At 41.2% G+C, this 15,644-nt stretch overlaps 1 protein-coding gene across 2 annotated transcripts in view; it reads left to right on the forward strand.

The window, feature by feature from the left end:
• LOC131435276 (tetratricopeptide repeat protein 39B-like) overlaps window positions 1–10,021 on the forward strand; it is a 34,862-nt gene extending 24,841 nt beyond the window's left edge. The window contains exons 2-9 of one of the 2 annotated variants that reach the window (XM_058602972.1): window positions 2,433–2,464; window positions 7,738–7,845; window positions 7,923–8,264; window positions 8,321–8,486; window positions 8,544–8,872; window positions 8,942–9,448; window positions 9,512–9,652; window positions 9,708–10,020. In XM_058602972.1, coding sequence (XP_058458955.1) covers window positions 2,433–2,464; window positions 7,738–7,845; window positions 7,923–8,264; window positions 8,321–8,486; window positions 8,544–8,872; window positions 8,942–9,448; window positions 9,512–9,652; window positions 9,708–9,819 — 1,737 coding nt within the window. In that variant the 3' untranslated portion in view covers window positions 9,820–10,020. Of the gene's footprint in view, window positions 1–2,432; window positions 2,465–7,737; window positions 7,846–7,922; window positions 8,265–8,320; window positions 8,487–8,543; window positions 8,873–8,941; window positions 9,449–9,511; window positions 9,653–9,707 lie in introns of both variants that reach the window. The other variant, XM_058602973.1, reaches the window with a different exon arrangement.
• Window positions 10,022–15,644: the final 5,623 nt, after the last annotated feature.

Raw genomic sequence — 15,644 nt, forward strand, 5'->3', positions numbered from 1 at the left:
GTCTTCAACTTGTTCCATGAAATTGTTTCATAAAAGTTACTGTCATCGAAGTGTAATAACGTGTGCTACTTGGGAACAGCATATAAAAGAAGATTACACCAGTTAAACAATGTTTCTCCAAAACCTCGACGGTTTCAGAATGCCTTTGTGATAGCGTTGTTATTTCTGAGAACAGCTAGAAATTGTTTTGTCGTGAATACGACTTACTTTACTTTACATAATTTTTGCTATATGCCATAGGAAATATGATCATAATTTTATGATAAAATTTTCAGTTGTAGGAGTATCGAAAAAAGACAGGCGCGGTACAGATTAAACTCGGTATCTCGTAGAAAAAAAGGTCAACAGGAAGATCGAGATCGCGTTAGCTGTTCCGTGCTAATGACACAAGGAAGTTCTACGAGAAGGTGAACCATTCGCGCAGAGGCCATGTGCCACAGAGCGATATGTGCAAGGACACCAACGGGAATCTTCTCACGAACGACTGTGAAGTGATCGAGAGGTGGAGGCGGTATTTCGACGTGCACCTTGATGGCGATGTGGCGGATTATAAAAGTGGCGGTGCGGTAACGAACTTGGGAACGCGTGCGAAAGACGATAGACTCTCGGTCCCAGGCCTCCAAAGCCGCTGGCGTTGACTAACTACCAAGCGAGCTACTAAAACACGGTGGTAATGCACTAGTGAAAGCACTGCACTGGGTCGTTACCAATATCTGGGAGGACGAGATTTTACCGGAGGAATGGATGGAAGGAATCGTGTGTCCCATCTACAAAAAGAGTGACAAGCTGGATTGTTTCAATTACCGCGGTGATGAATCCGAAATGGTCGACGATGGTTCGTGTACTTGAGCTCACTGGTACCTGCCGATAATGACACCAGCAGAGAAATTCAGAGACGCATATTATCAGGAAATCGTGCTTACTTTGGACTGCGCAGAACGCTTCGATCGAGCAAAATTCGTAGTTGTACAAAGTTTACTATCTACAAAACGCTGATTAGTCCGGGTATCCTCTGCGGGCACGAGTCCTGAAATATGATTGTGAAGGATCAACGCGCACTGGATTTTTTGACCAGAAGTTGTTGTGAACCATCTTTGGCGGAGTGCGGATGGAAGACGGTACGTGGAGAAGGCGAATGAAGCATGAACTGCACCAATTGCTGGGAGGACCAACCCTCGTCCAAACGGCCAAGGTTGGGCGGTTACGGTGGGCCGGGCATATTGTTAGAATATCGGAGAACAACCCGGTTAAAATAATCCTCGATAATGATCCGACCGGAATAAGAAGCTACCGAGGCTGGCGGCGACCAGCCATGAATCGAGTTGAATGGAGACACATCTTGTATATAGCAGAGACCCGCGTGGTCTACTACTGAAAGAGTAAGATTAAGATGGCTGAACCGATTTTCACAAGCTTAGATTCAAATGAAAGGTCTTGTGATTTCATACAAAATTCTTGAATTTAGTTTGGATAAGACTTCCGGTTACGAAGTTTTGCGGTAAAATGTGCTAAAAATGGAAATAAGCGTACTTATTCTTCTCAAAGATGGCGTGACCGATTTTTACAAACTATAATTTAAATGAATGATCTTATGATTCTATACAAAACTTCTGAATTTATATGGTAAAGTATGTTAAAAATGTTATACCATCATTTAAAGGAGCGAAACAAATTATCTAATTCTAAATCGACATCAAAACAACCAAACCAGTAGACAGCCAAACAAAGCGATTCCGGTTCTTCCTTCAAGAATCGAAGAAAATTAGAATACCACAGAATTATCACCCCTATTCTGTATTTTGATCGAGTCGAATTTTTTCGAACGAATTAAAAAATTTGCATTCTGTAATTCGATCGAATGATGCTTTTGTATAAAAAACTCGAACTCGATCGAGCAACAGAATGCAAAATTTCGTATTCGATCGAAACAATCCGATTCGAACGAAATACAAAATCGGGGTGTATATATGATAGAATGATTGATATGAGAAAGGCATCATTACACCACTAGGTGGATTAAAACAGGTTTTATTGTAGTTATTGATTATAACGGTTTGTCTGAACGCTGTCTATCACCGCGCGCCAACGCTACAAGCAACACCGAAGCAACAAGCACGCTGTAGTTTTTATTGTCAGAGAGACAATCCGCAATCGCTTCATAAAACGTACTTCTTTTGCTTTTGTGTCTCAACGATTGTTTCTGCTGATCTCTGCAGAAAAGTTTAGCTCACGCAAAACGAATTATATTGAATTTAAACAATAACCCTTTATAACATTATTCTTATAGTTTCTAAGCGCCACATGATAAGGCACTCTCTGAAGTTGTATAAGTACCCCCAGTTGTTAATAATAAATTTTAGTCTTAAACCAAAACAAAAATCACATTTGGTATATTAAATCTAATACATTTGTATTTTCTTGTTATTTTCCAGTTTCAAGATGCATGCGACACGGAAGGAGCTGCGTAAGTATTTAACGATGTAGCAATATTCAACTCGAGACCTTTTTTCTTGAAATCAAACAATCCAATTTCCGATACCTTGAAATGAAACACGTGTTTCTTCTTCGATATGAAACATATTATTGACATGTGCAATAGCTCTCCACTATTCTTACGAATGCTAGGACAGAACGTATTCCGAAGGTAACGAAGTCGGTCAAGGGAAATTAAAGTGAAATCCAATTAGACAAGTCGGAAAATTGATGGCTCGAATATATTAAAATCTTCTGTACATCGGTTGTCGATTGAAGATAGGGTACCATCGATTTCACCTTCGGTCTATCGAATTGTGTTTATCTGCTTTATCGTTTTTATCAGAAGCCCTAAAACGCGAAATTCGAAAATGTAGCACTTGTCAGCTAAGCGTTATGTGATGTATGCCCAATGTATTTTGATAATGTTCCAATTATCCCCAACTTATAGAACCCTTTTTTATCTTCTTCGAAAATATCGTTACGTCATGCATGTATGTAGGAAAGAAATCAAAGCCCTGGTATTACATTCTTTTTGTGGAATTTGACCACCTGTTACAACACACGCAGCCTACTACTGACAAGAATCCTTCCAGGTCGGGGCTAGGACATACAACAACTGGCTTGTAAAACCAGTGCCCTATGCATTTAACCGCAAACCGGGTACATGTCAAAATCTAACGCTAATATTGTTTTCTTAAAAAATTAAAATATTTCGCTTCATCAGCAGTTTTACCTTTCTCTATAGAAAGGAAAAACTGCTGATTAGAATTGCTGGAAAACCGACTTTAGAACGGAGCCTCGAGTTATATAGCAACCGACTCATCTCGACGAGATCGGAAAATGTCTGTGTGTATGTATGTGCACCTTTTAACGAATTTTATTACAGCGCAATTTTCTCAGAGATGGCTTAATCGGATTTACCAAGCTTAGACACGTTTGAAAGCTACTGTTGGGCTATTGATCAAGTTCAAAAATCAAACGGCTGTGACGTAACCGACAAAACGCATTGTTTTTTTTTAACCGCTCGATTTTCTCAGAGATGATTGAACCGATTTTAACAAGCTGTTGGGCCAATGATTAAGTTTGAAGATCATATGGCTGTGACTTCTGTTTCCGGAGATATGATGGTATAAGTGACGTAACCGACAAAACGCGTTGTTTTTTTATCGTGCAATTTCCTATACTATCTTTTAATCGATATCCGGTAGGATAATTCTTCTTGGATTTTTGCCTTTCGATCTTAGTTTCTCGTCAAAATAGCTTTCATCAGAATCAAACGTATTGCTCCAATTTATACTAACAATTTCATCCATCCATCCTTCCATTGCTATCTTTGACCAAAATCAGATGTAGGCATATGCGAATATTTCAAATTGGAGTTATCTCGAACGTACTGTGCTGAACGAGAGATTTCAAAATATTTCTCTCGAATGCCAGTGGCATTGAAACCTACGAAGTCACTATTTGAGCTGATTTCCGTAGAAGAGTCTCCACCATACAATTTAATTGCATCAAGACTTGACATGATATCACAAACTTAATTGTACCGAACGATTGAAAGTTTCACACGGATGGACAATCAAACATGAAATTTTGCCACCTGCGAGAGAAGCATAGCATGCTAAGATGGGACCGGTATGCGAGTACCTGTTCGTTTGTTAACAAAAGTACTCGCATATGGGTCCCATCTTGTTTCGTAACAGATTCCATATAAACGAATGACAAAAAATGCAATATTTCATTGCAGATGAAAAGTTTATAATGAAATCCATGTATGTGATTCAAAAGTATCACGGATCAATTATCACAGTAGCGGAAAAAGCGAATTATTACCGAAATATGTATTCATCTTTTTCAATACTTGTGCGACAATACTAGGACTTGTCGATTTTTAAATATGGGACTGATAAGTACGGGCAGACTTAAGACAAGACCTGACAACTGGGGGTGCTGCTTTTGTTCCAAATTGGAAAAGTATATTGGCTGTTTTTGATGTTGCTACCCGCACATTGTGAAAAGAAAAAAACTTTTGCAGGGTACGCGAGCAAGTATAAAGAAAATCAGAAAACAAGTTTATTAAAATGTATAATTTTGGATCACCTATGAAAATGAAAATGTTCAGAATATGTTTCGCTTTTTTTCAATCTCATATGTAATAGATGTATATAATGGCAGCACTGTGGAAAAACAGCGTTTCCAATTGTTCTATTTCAAAATTGGGGCACAGAGTGTCACACTTAGGCGTACGTGTTTTTTAGAGGCACAACATAGTTTGTGTTAAGCGACTCTCCCCTTGGTCCTACGTCTAAGCTTGTAGGTATATTTATATTCGTTGTACGTCTAAATTTGAATGGAACATGTTTCACTATTCAAACCTTCGTTTTGTGGAATGTCTTCATAATAACAAGTCGTTTACTTTTTAATTCCACTACTGTTGACATAATTTTCACTAAGAGGTAAACGTCACAAACACTTCCGGTGAATATTTCAACGGGTGAGCACGTCGTGTCGTGTTAGTGCGGTGAAAATTCGAGTATTTCGCGAGAAAGAAAGAATTTTTATCCGTACTTTGGGGACTCGACGAAGCCGCACAGTGAGATTTTCTCTTGAAGTCCAGTGAAAAGAAAATCCATTGGATTATAAACGAAAATTAACTAGCAATATAGCCTAAGTTGCTGTGCCATCAATCGGAATCATATCAAGAAGAAGAAATCAATAACACAAAGTCAGAAATAAATAGATGAGAGGGCTTGGTTATGAACCGGGTTGGGTAGTGAACCATCGGCACTTTTTATCGCCAATATCGCCAACACCGAAGTTTACTGTCAGATTACTTGTGACAGCTGCAGACATGGTATTGACAATTGATCTCGAATATTTTTTTTTTATTATTTCTTATGTTCTATCCAAGTGGCTCTAAATTTGTGCCGAAAAGGTATTTTTCGATTCAGTATTGGTTTATGGCGTATTGAGATTGTAAGAATGTTGTATTTGAAGTTACACAAAATTGCTTCATGGTTGAGTTGTGAACCATTTCGGTGGCTGGGTCATGAACCATCCGTATTTCATGCTAGAGTTATATCAGAACTGTCAAATATTGGGTATCTTGAATTCAAGAAATTTTGTTTAATTTTACTTTGTGTTACTATCTGTGTAGTATGAACTAGCCCACTGTGATTAAACGGTTGTGTGACATTAGTTTTTTTTACCAAGGCAAAAAAAAATAAATATTTTCAGAACCATCGGATGAAGATTCCTAAAATTGCTAAAAACATATCCCTTAAATAAATTTCCTTAATCGAGCCTCCTGTAAATGAATGAATCCAAACAATTATGAGTGTTTCACTACGATTTTTCCGAATTTCATCAGGAGTTAACCGGTGGTTCACAACCCAGCCACTTTTAAAAAACAGTAAAAAAACACGTCCTCCGAAAATCGGTCGCAGAAAATGACCGAACTATCAAATTTCAAATCTGTCTAAATAATAAAAGTTGCGCGTTATGTTCAGCTTTTCAATGGTATCTTGCATTCTTTAATATGTTTATTCAATGAAAAGTTACAGATCAAACCCGGTTCATAACCCAGCCCTCTCCCCTACTCATTTCGGTCGTTACAAACGATCATCATCAGTGTATCAAGTACAACTGTTGAACTCAATGTACTCCATTATCGAAAGAAACCAATTTAAGGAGTGTATCGATAAGTAGTTAGCAACACTCAAACAGTTATTACTCTGAAACGGCTTAATTTTTTGCAGCGTGTTTTGCGGTGACATGTTTGTTTACATGTCAATAACAGCTCCGCAATCGATTAGTTTCGGTACGGTTTATCGTTTCAATGATAAGTCGAATTAATCCGGAAACGCGAAAGAAAATTCTGCACACTTGGTGCTCAGAAAGTGGAGTCACGTACAACGAAATTGCAAAACGGGTGAAACTGCACAACACCAGTGTCAAAAATATTATCGAGAAGTTCGGTAAGACCCTTTCCATGAAGGATTTGCCCCGATCCGGTAGGAAAACGGGTCCCAGCCAGCCCGGCCGGGACTTAAAATTGGTCGAGTACATCAGGAAAAACTCATCGGCGCCGACGCGGGATTTGGCCAAGCAGTTCAACACCAGCATCGGAATGATTTAACGGATCAAAGTTCGGAACTCCCTTAAAACGTACAAGAAACAGAATGTGCCGAAAAAGTCCCTGGTACAGCAAGTTCAGGCCAAAACAAGAGCGCGAAAACTGTATAACCGGATTCTACAGAATGAAGACGGATGCATCCTGATCGACGACGAAACCAAGGCCAAGGAAGACTCTCGAGCGCTGCCCGGACCGCAATATTATACGAAATCGGTGTACCAGGACCTGGACGACGCTGACCCACGGTGGCGATGGAAAAGTTTAGGCAGAAGGTGTTGGACTGGCAAGCAATTTGTACCTGTGGTTTGCGGTCGTCGATTTTCTTCATGAAGGGCGCAATTAACGCCAAGGTGTACGAATGTTTGAAGAAGAGAATGCTGCCACTGTACAGAAAGCATAAGGCTCCTCCTCTCTTCTGGCCGGATTTGGCTTTAGCCCACTACGCCAACTCCGTTCTGCAGTGGTTGTCAAAAAATAATGTACAATTCGTGGAAAAGGACATCAACCCACCGAACTGCCCGGATCTTCGGCCAATTGAAAGGTATTGGGCAATTGTCAAGCGGCACTTTCGGAAGGAAGGTACAGTGTTCCAAAACATGCAGGAGTTCAAAAAAAAAAACGACAGCTTTTCTGGTGGCAGCTGTCCAGTTTTTTTTTGAACTCCTGCAGTCACAAAAGTAACTGTGCAGAATTTAATGAAGAATGTGAAGTCCAAAGTGCGAGCGTTTCAGAGAAACTAGGATTTTCTTCAATATAATCAATGAAATGCGTAAAAATGTAATTTTTCTACGATATATCGAAAACTGATGTCAAAATATGTTTTTTCGCCTTTTTATTCAGTAATCAATGTTGCTAACTACTTTCCGATACACTCCTTATTAATAAATAAAATTAGTAAAGAGATACAAAGGAATGACGATCATTTAAAATAAGGTTAATGCTCTAGGGTCGCCTAATCGAAAACTAGTTTTCACAGAAACCCTGTTTTCGGAAGAAATCACTTTGAAATTCATAATTTTGGTTTCACTAAATCGACATTTCCTGTTCTATCTGTTATGCATACAGATCAAGACAACCACAACTAATTTCCTCTTTCGTATCCTCATTTTATGTTTCCTTCGATTTAGTCCTACATGTTCTATGGATCTGGACGCGGCCTTGCGTGAAGCAAAACTGGGTGCTAATTTGTTCTTCAATAATAAATTTACCGAGGCGGAAGCCTTAATGAAACCATGGTTCGTTCAATTTGATTACGATGTGCCTGATGTTGGGAAGGTACACAACAGTTATAACACAAACATTTCCGTTCCAGGGCCAAGTCTAGCATGTATCACTCAGTGGGGTACTCGGTATTTGCCTTCCTGGAAGCAATGCTAACGTTTGAACAGCAACACATTTCTGCGGCATCCGATGCACTGAAGCAATGCCTGGGTGTCTGCAACCGGTACCGGAAGAAGAACACACTCACCGAAACGATTGGCAAAACGTTCAAGAAAATAAACTACGATCAATACACGGATATCGAGGCCCATGCCGAGCTATGTATGGCGGAAGCGATGCTGCTGAAAGCGATGCTTACCTTCATTGAGGATGAAACGCTTGCAAGTCTAATTAAGGGTGGAATGAAAATCAGAAACTGTTTTGCAATGTACAAGTAAGTGTTTTAGGATTTAAATTTTTCACTTAAAAAATCGTATTTTACTTTTACAGAGAATGTAATAACATATTAACACAACGAAACTGGAAATCAGAGAGCTCTAGGGTTCATTTTGAAAGTGGTGTTCGGATGGGATTGGGTACATTCAATCTTATGATCTCATTGCTCCCGGGTAGGGTTATCAAACTGCTAGAATTTATAGGATTTTCAGGAAATAAGGTAAGATTCTGGGAAGTAAAAGTGTATTATACTTTTTTAAAAATATCATCTTCTCAGCAATCTGGAATGCAAGATTTGGTAGCGGGATCTCAGAGCTTAGGGATACGTCAAGTGCTCTGTGTAATGACACTCTTAGGTTACAATCTTATTGTATGTTACGTACTCAGTCATAAGGAAGGTGATCTGGTCTACTGTGATGAGCTGCTTTCGAAGCAACTGAAAATTTATCCTGACGGTGTTTGGTTCCTATTCTTTAAGGGCCGCCTGGAGTTTATGAAAGGTAATCTTGATGAAGCACTAGCATGGTACAAAAAATCGTGGAAATCACAAAACGTCTGGCCGCAGTTTCATCATTTGTGCTTCTGGGAGCTGCTGTGGGTGAACTGGTAAAGCCATTCACGTTCTAAAAGCCAATGTTTATATGTACTTCAACCGTGTTGTAATTTCCTTTGCAGTTTGCGATTGGATTGGCGCGAGTCTCTTCTTTTCGCTACGTTTTTAGTTGAGCATAGCAAGTGGTCACGTACTATATATACATATCAAAAGGCATCGATAATGTGCATGATAAACAGGACCGATCTCACATCAACTGAGCTACGAACGTTAGACGGCCTGATGAAGGAGGTACCAAAGTATAAGCAACGAATCGCGGGCAAATCACTTCCGATGGAGAAGTTTGCCTGTAAAAAGACTGAACGGTTTTTCGCGCAGCAATCATTCCTTTATGTTCCAGCCCTGGAACTGATGTACGTATGGAACTTATTCAAAATTCTCGGTAAACATTTTCAACTTGCCGATGGAGTTTATCGAATAGTAGAGGAAAATTTAAACGAACTGGAGTTACGTCAGCAGAAGCGAATTCACAGCTCGTTGACTCCGTTTGATGTCGATAATAAGGCTCTGCTCTTGTTGCTGAAGGGAGTATGCCTGCGACAAATGGACAGTCCTCTACAAGCACTGAAGTAATATCTGTTTTCTTTTTTCCTAGTGGTAGTTGCGAATCTAGTCTATAATTGATTTTACAGATGCTTGGAAACGGTTGTGGCAATGTTCAAAGATCTCAAGGAAGATATGTACTTGGTACCGTACGCCATTGTGGAAATTGCTCTTATTTATGTTGATCAAGGAAAAAAGGAACAAGCTATCCTTGCCTTAGAAGATGCTAAGTATGTGGACCCAAAGCACTTTTATCAACAACTCATTACAGTTTCTTCATCGTAGGAAAAACTACAGTGGCTACTCTCTGGAATCTCGTCTTCATTTCCGCATCCACACGGCACTGGTTGAACTGAAAGGAAAAAGCTACGAAAACATTCCAGCTGGCAATGACTAATGATAAAGTAAACCAGAGTCTAGTCTACAACTAATTGTTAAAGAGCATACATAAGTTGAAATTTTATTTTCTGCTTGTTTGGTTTCTATAAAGGTTTTAGAACACAGTTATTTCAAAGAATCGTGCAGTCTCTGAATAATTCGTGACAGGGACGCACTAATCGTTTACACATTTGCTCTCTGGACTAACACCCACATCATCAAATAAAATTTTTTATTAGGCTCATTTGCTTTAGCTTAACGTGGCCGATTGTCTTGTTGTTAGGGGGAGAGAAAGGGATGCCGTATTACGGGGCGGCATACTCCCCAGTTAGTAAGGGGACATAGGGAGGGTGGGACCTACACAGTATTGAATTGAAATTTGAATACATCATTGGTTTGTGGCATACATCTTTTAGACACATTTTGCGTTCGATGAATCTTCATGTTTTTCAGCTTGTAGCAATGAAGAGATTATTCTGGATTGGGATGCTTCGTTGGTGTGTTCTGACGTTTTTGGGTAGCTTCCTGATGTGACGTTTTTGGGTAGCTAGTTGATGTGACGTTTTTGGGTAGCTTCCAGCAACTCAGTCAGTTCAAGGCAGGTGCATGCTCCGAAGCATCGTTTACACAGGCCATACTTCCAGCAACGTAAAGAAGAGTGCGGTAGAGCTGTAGACGAGAAAGAGATAGGGAGAGCACTAAATTTGAGCATTGATAGTTTTCAAGAAGTTATAGATGAGAGTCATATAAGGAAGATTTCGAGTTGCCAAGACGTCGCGGACTGGTACGAAGGGTGGTATACCTCGGGCCCGAAGGGAACCTATGAGTTGGGACCTGGCATCACAATACTCGACACATGTCCAAACAACATGTTCGATGTCATGATAACCCTCACCGCAAACGCAGACACCACTCTCAGCGAGCCCCACACGACGAAGATGCGCGCTGAACATATAATGATTAGACATGAGCCTTGACATTACACGAATAAAGTCTCGGCTCACGTCTAACCCCCGGAACCAAGCTTTCGTCGATACCTGTGGGACTATTGAGTGTAACCATCGTCCCAGAGTTCCACTATTCCATGTATTCTGCCAGCTGGCTAGAGTTTTCTGACGACAGCAACTGAAAAATTCATTGAAGCAGATTGGTCTTTCATAGATATCACCTTCTAGTGCGCCCACCTTGGCTAACGAGTCCGCCCTCTCATTGCCCCGTATGGAACAATGTGAGGGGACCCAAACCAAGGTAATCTGGTATGATTTTGCAGATAAAGCACTCAATTGTTCCCGTATTTTCCCCAGGAAATACGGTGAGTGCTTTCCAGGCTTCACTGAACGGAGAGCCTCAATGGAACTGAGACTGTCCGATACAATGAAGTAGTGATCTGTGGGCAGAGTGTCAATGATCTCAAGGGTATACTGAATTGCAGCTAGTTCTGCGACGTAAACTGAAGCTGGATCACTGAGTTTATAGGAAGCGGTGAAATTTACATTGAATATACCGAAGCCAGTGGACCCGTCTAGATATGATCCGTCAGTGTAAAACATTTTATTACAGTCGACTTCTTTAAATTTATTATTAAAAATTTTTGGGATCTCTTGAGGGCGTACAGGATCCGGGATTCCACGAATTTCCTCTTTCATGGATGTGTTGAAAAACACAGTAGAATTAGAAGTATCCACAAAATGAACACGATTGGGAACAAACGAAGAAGGATTTATATTCTGAGCCATGTAGTCAAAATACAAGGACATAAAACGGGTTTGTGAATTAAGCTCGACGAGCTTTTCAAAGTTTTCTATCACCATCGGATTCAAAATGTCGCATCGGATTAGCAGTCGATATGAGAGATCCCAGAACCTGTTTTTCAACGGTAAGACGCCCGCCAGCACTTCAAGACTCATCGTATGGGTTGATTGCATGCAACCCAAGGCAATACGTAAACAACGATACTGAATTCTTTCCAGTTTAATGAAATGAATATTCGTAGCGGAGCGGAAACAGAAACATCCATATTCCATTACTGACAATATCGTCGTTTTGTACAACCTGATCAGGTCTCCTGGGTGAGAGCCCCACCAAGTTCCGGTTATTGTACGAAGGAAATTGATTCTCTGTAGGCATTTTCGTTTCAAATACCTAATGTGACATCCCCAGGTACCTTTGGAATCGAACCAGACCCCGAGATATTTAAATGTGAAAACCTGAGCTATGGTTTCACCCCCTAGTTGAAGCTGTAATTGCGCAGGTTCTCGCTTCCTTGAAAATACAACCAGCTCAGTTTTCTCCGTAGAGAACTCGATACCCATTTGAAAAGCCCATGTCGACAAGTTGTCGAGGGTATCTTGCAATGGTCCTTGGAGATCGGCAGCTTTGGGTCCTATAATAGACACAACACTGTCGTCGGCAAGTTGTCTTAGCGTGCAAGATGTGTTGATACATTCATCAATGTTATTTACGTAAAAGTTGTATAAAAGGGGGCTTAAGCATGAGCCCTGAGGAAGACCCATGTAACTGAATCGCTTTGTCGTCAAATCACCATGCTCAAAATGCATGTGTTTCTCGGACAATAGATTATATAAAAAGTTGTTCAAAACTGGTGAAAGACCATGCTGATGCAACTTCTCAGATAGAACGTTAATGGAAACTGAATCGAATGCCCCCTTGATGTCGAGGAAAACTGATGCCATTTGTTCTTTACGAGCAAATGCCATTTGAATTTGTGTTGAGAGCAACGCTAGACAATCGTTCGTTCCTTTGCCCCTGCGGAACCCAAATTGTGTACCTGAAAGCAATCCATTTGTTTCGACCCAATTGTCTAGACGGAAGAGAATCATTTTCTCCAACAATTTCCGGATACAGGAAAGCATAGCAATCGGCCGATACGAATTGTGATCGGAGGCTGGTTTTCCAGGTTTTTGAATAGTAATAACTCTCACTTCTCTCCATTCGTGTGGGACAATATTACCCTCGAGGAACTTGTTGAATAAATTCAACAAGCGCCTTTTGGCAGAGTCGGGCAGATTTTTCAACAAGTTGAATTTAATTCTGTCTAACCCCGGGGCTCTATTGTTACACGACAAGAGCGCAAGTGAGAACTCTACCATCGAAAACGGTGTTTCGTTTGTATTCAATGTCGCGACGCGGGATATCTTCTGTTCCGGAACAGAATCAGGACATACTTTCTTAGCGAAATCAAATATCCAGCGGTTAGAATATTCCTCGCTTTCGTTCGCGTGATTTCGATTGCGCATGCGACGGGCCGTATTCCAAAGAGTGCTCATTGCTGTTTCTCTCGTTAATCCGTCAACAAACCTTCGCCAGTAACCGCGTTTCTTAGCTTTAATAAGACTTTTCATTTGAAATTCTAACGCCGCGTATTTCCGATAATTATCTGGAGTTCCGTTCTTTCTAAACGAGATGAAGGCTGAAGCTTTTTTCGTTTTCAGCTCTGAGCACTCTTTGTCCCACCATGGGTTGGGAGAACGCATACTAGTTTGCGCGCTAGGTACTCGTTTCGTCTGAGCTTGAATTGCGGTGTCAAGAATCAAGCCAGCCAAAAATGTATACTCTTCCTCCGGAGGAAGCTCCTGTGATGTTTCTAGTTTCTCAGATATCGAGCTCGCGTAACGTTTCCAATCAATGTTTCGTGTGAAATCGTACGAAACATTGATTGTTTCCGATGGTCTTCCACGGTTGGTGATAGAAACTATGATCGGCAAGTGATCGCTACCGTGAGGATCACAGATTACCTTCCACTTGCAATCTAACTGTAGCGAAGTCGAGCAAAGGGATAAATCCAGCGCACTTGGTTGTGCTGGCGGTCTAGGGTTCCGTGTCATTTCTCCCGTGTTTAGAATTGTCAAATTGAAGTTGTCACACAGATCTTGGATTAACGAAGAACGATTATCATCATATAAGCAGCCCCATCCTGTACCATGCGAGTTAAAGTCCCCTAAAACCAGCCGCGGTGAAGGAAGAAGTTCTATGATGTCTGCAAGCCGACGATGCCCTATCGAGACTCTGGGAGGAATGTAGATAGAAGCTATACATAGATCTTTGCCTTTAATATTAATTTGGCAAGCAACAACTTCAATTCCCGGTGTCGAGGGGAGGTTAATACGATAAAATGAATAGCACTTTTTAATCCCTAAAAGTACCCCTCCATAAGAGTCTTCTCGGTCCAGGCGGATTATGTTAAAATTATGGAAGTCGAGGTTGATGTTAGAAGTAAGCCAAGTTTCACTCAAGGAGAATACATCGCAATTATGAGTATGTATTAAGTGTTTGAAAGAATCAAGTTTTGGGATGATACTTCTGCAATTCCACTGAAGCACAATGATCATATCTTCGATTCTCAGTGGTAAATTATCCATCAAAAGATACGATCGCTGCAAGGAGGGGCCATTGTTCAGTCAACTGTTTTAAAAATGTCCTTACTGTTGGCAGTAGAGCAGTTAGGAAGCTTCTCAGAGGATCAGTAATATTGAAGGCTGTTAATATCCAGTCCACGATATCAGAAAATTTCAATAATCCAGCGTTTGTTGGATTTTCTGGTTGTGCTTTGGGGTCATTCGGGTTTTTTGATGCCCCAGGAAGTGCTGGGTACTCCTTATCATCCCTAAGTTTTTTGAACCCAGGAGGTGTTTGCTTCGGTTTTGAGTCAGCACTTTTTGTTTCCGTTTGGTTCTTTTGTGACGAAGAGGACAGTCTGAGGCCTTTACGAGGAAGCTTGGGAGAAGCCAGATTTTGTCTTTTCCTGCTTCCTTCAACCTGTGTGTAGGAAGGTCCTTCGCCTGGGTCGTCAGAGGTATCCTCTTCAACTGGCAAGATTGCAAACGGGTTCTCAGGGGTCGATGGAGTGGTTCTTTTTAAGATTTCCGCATAAGAACGTTTGGAACGTTCTTTCACGGATCGCTTCAATTTCTCCGCACGCTGTATGTACGTAGGGCACACCGAAAGATCATGAGGATTCTCCCCGCAGTAGCAACACTTTTCCACTGCTCTTCTGCAGAGATCGTCCTCATGGGCCTCTCCGCATTTGCCGCATCGCAGTTTGTTGCAACAATAGGTTGCCGTATGACCTAACTGTTTGCAGCTTGTGCAATGCATTACCCGCGGTACATACAGCCGAACAGGTAGACGAACTCCACTCACTACCAAATAATTTGGAAGTGCAGATCCGGCAAAAGTCACGCGAAATGAGTCCGATTGGTAAAATTTACCATCTATCGATTTTGAGTGCAATTGCTTGCACTCCAAAATTTTCACTGGTTGAAGGTCGGGGTTTTTGAAACGGCCTACCCCGTCCTTCATCAGATCTTCGATTGTCAGACTTTCGTCACGGACCACACCGTCGATCTCCACCACATGAGACGGGACGTACACGCGGTACTCCTTCGTGAACAACTCGCTGGTAGCAATCGCGTTTGCTTGCTTCAGGTCGGACACAACAACGCGTAACTTGTTTGGCGAAACCTTATCTATTGTTTTTATTGCCGAGTAATGTTTTTCCAGGTCCCGAGCAATATTTAAAACTCTGAGAGACTTTAATTTGGGCCGGAAGTATACCACCCACGGACCCCCCGAGCCATCGTCTTGGTAAACTTTTTGGCGGGCAGGCAATATCTTAGAGGGAGATGGAGGCATCGGAGAGGGAGATGGTATCGGAGAGGGAGATGGTATCGGAGGGGGAGATGGTATAGGAGGGGTAGATGGCATCTCGGAAGCAAACTCAGCCTCTAAATGTTCTTCGTTCATTCGTTCAGCTTCGCCCTCCTCCGAGACACCCCCACTGTCATCAATATTCATATTTAAAGTGCGGGAGTAAAGAAGTCTCCC

Source organism: Malaya genurostris, chromosome 3 (assembly GCF_030247185.1).
Source record: "Malaya genurostris strain Urasoe2022 chromosome 3, Malgen_1.1, whole genome shotgun sequence".
NCBI lineage: Eukaryota > Metazoa > Arthropoda > Insecta > Diptera > Culicidae > Malaya > Malaya genurostris.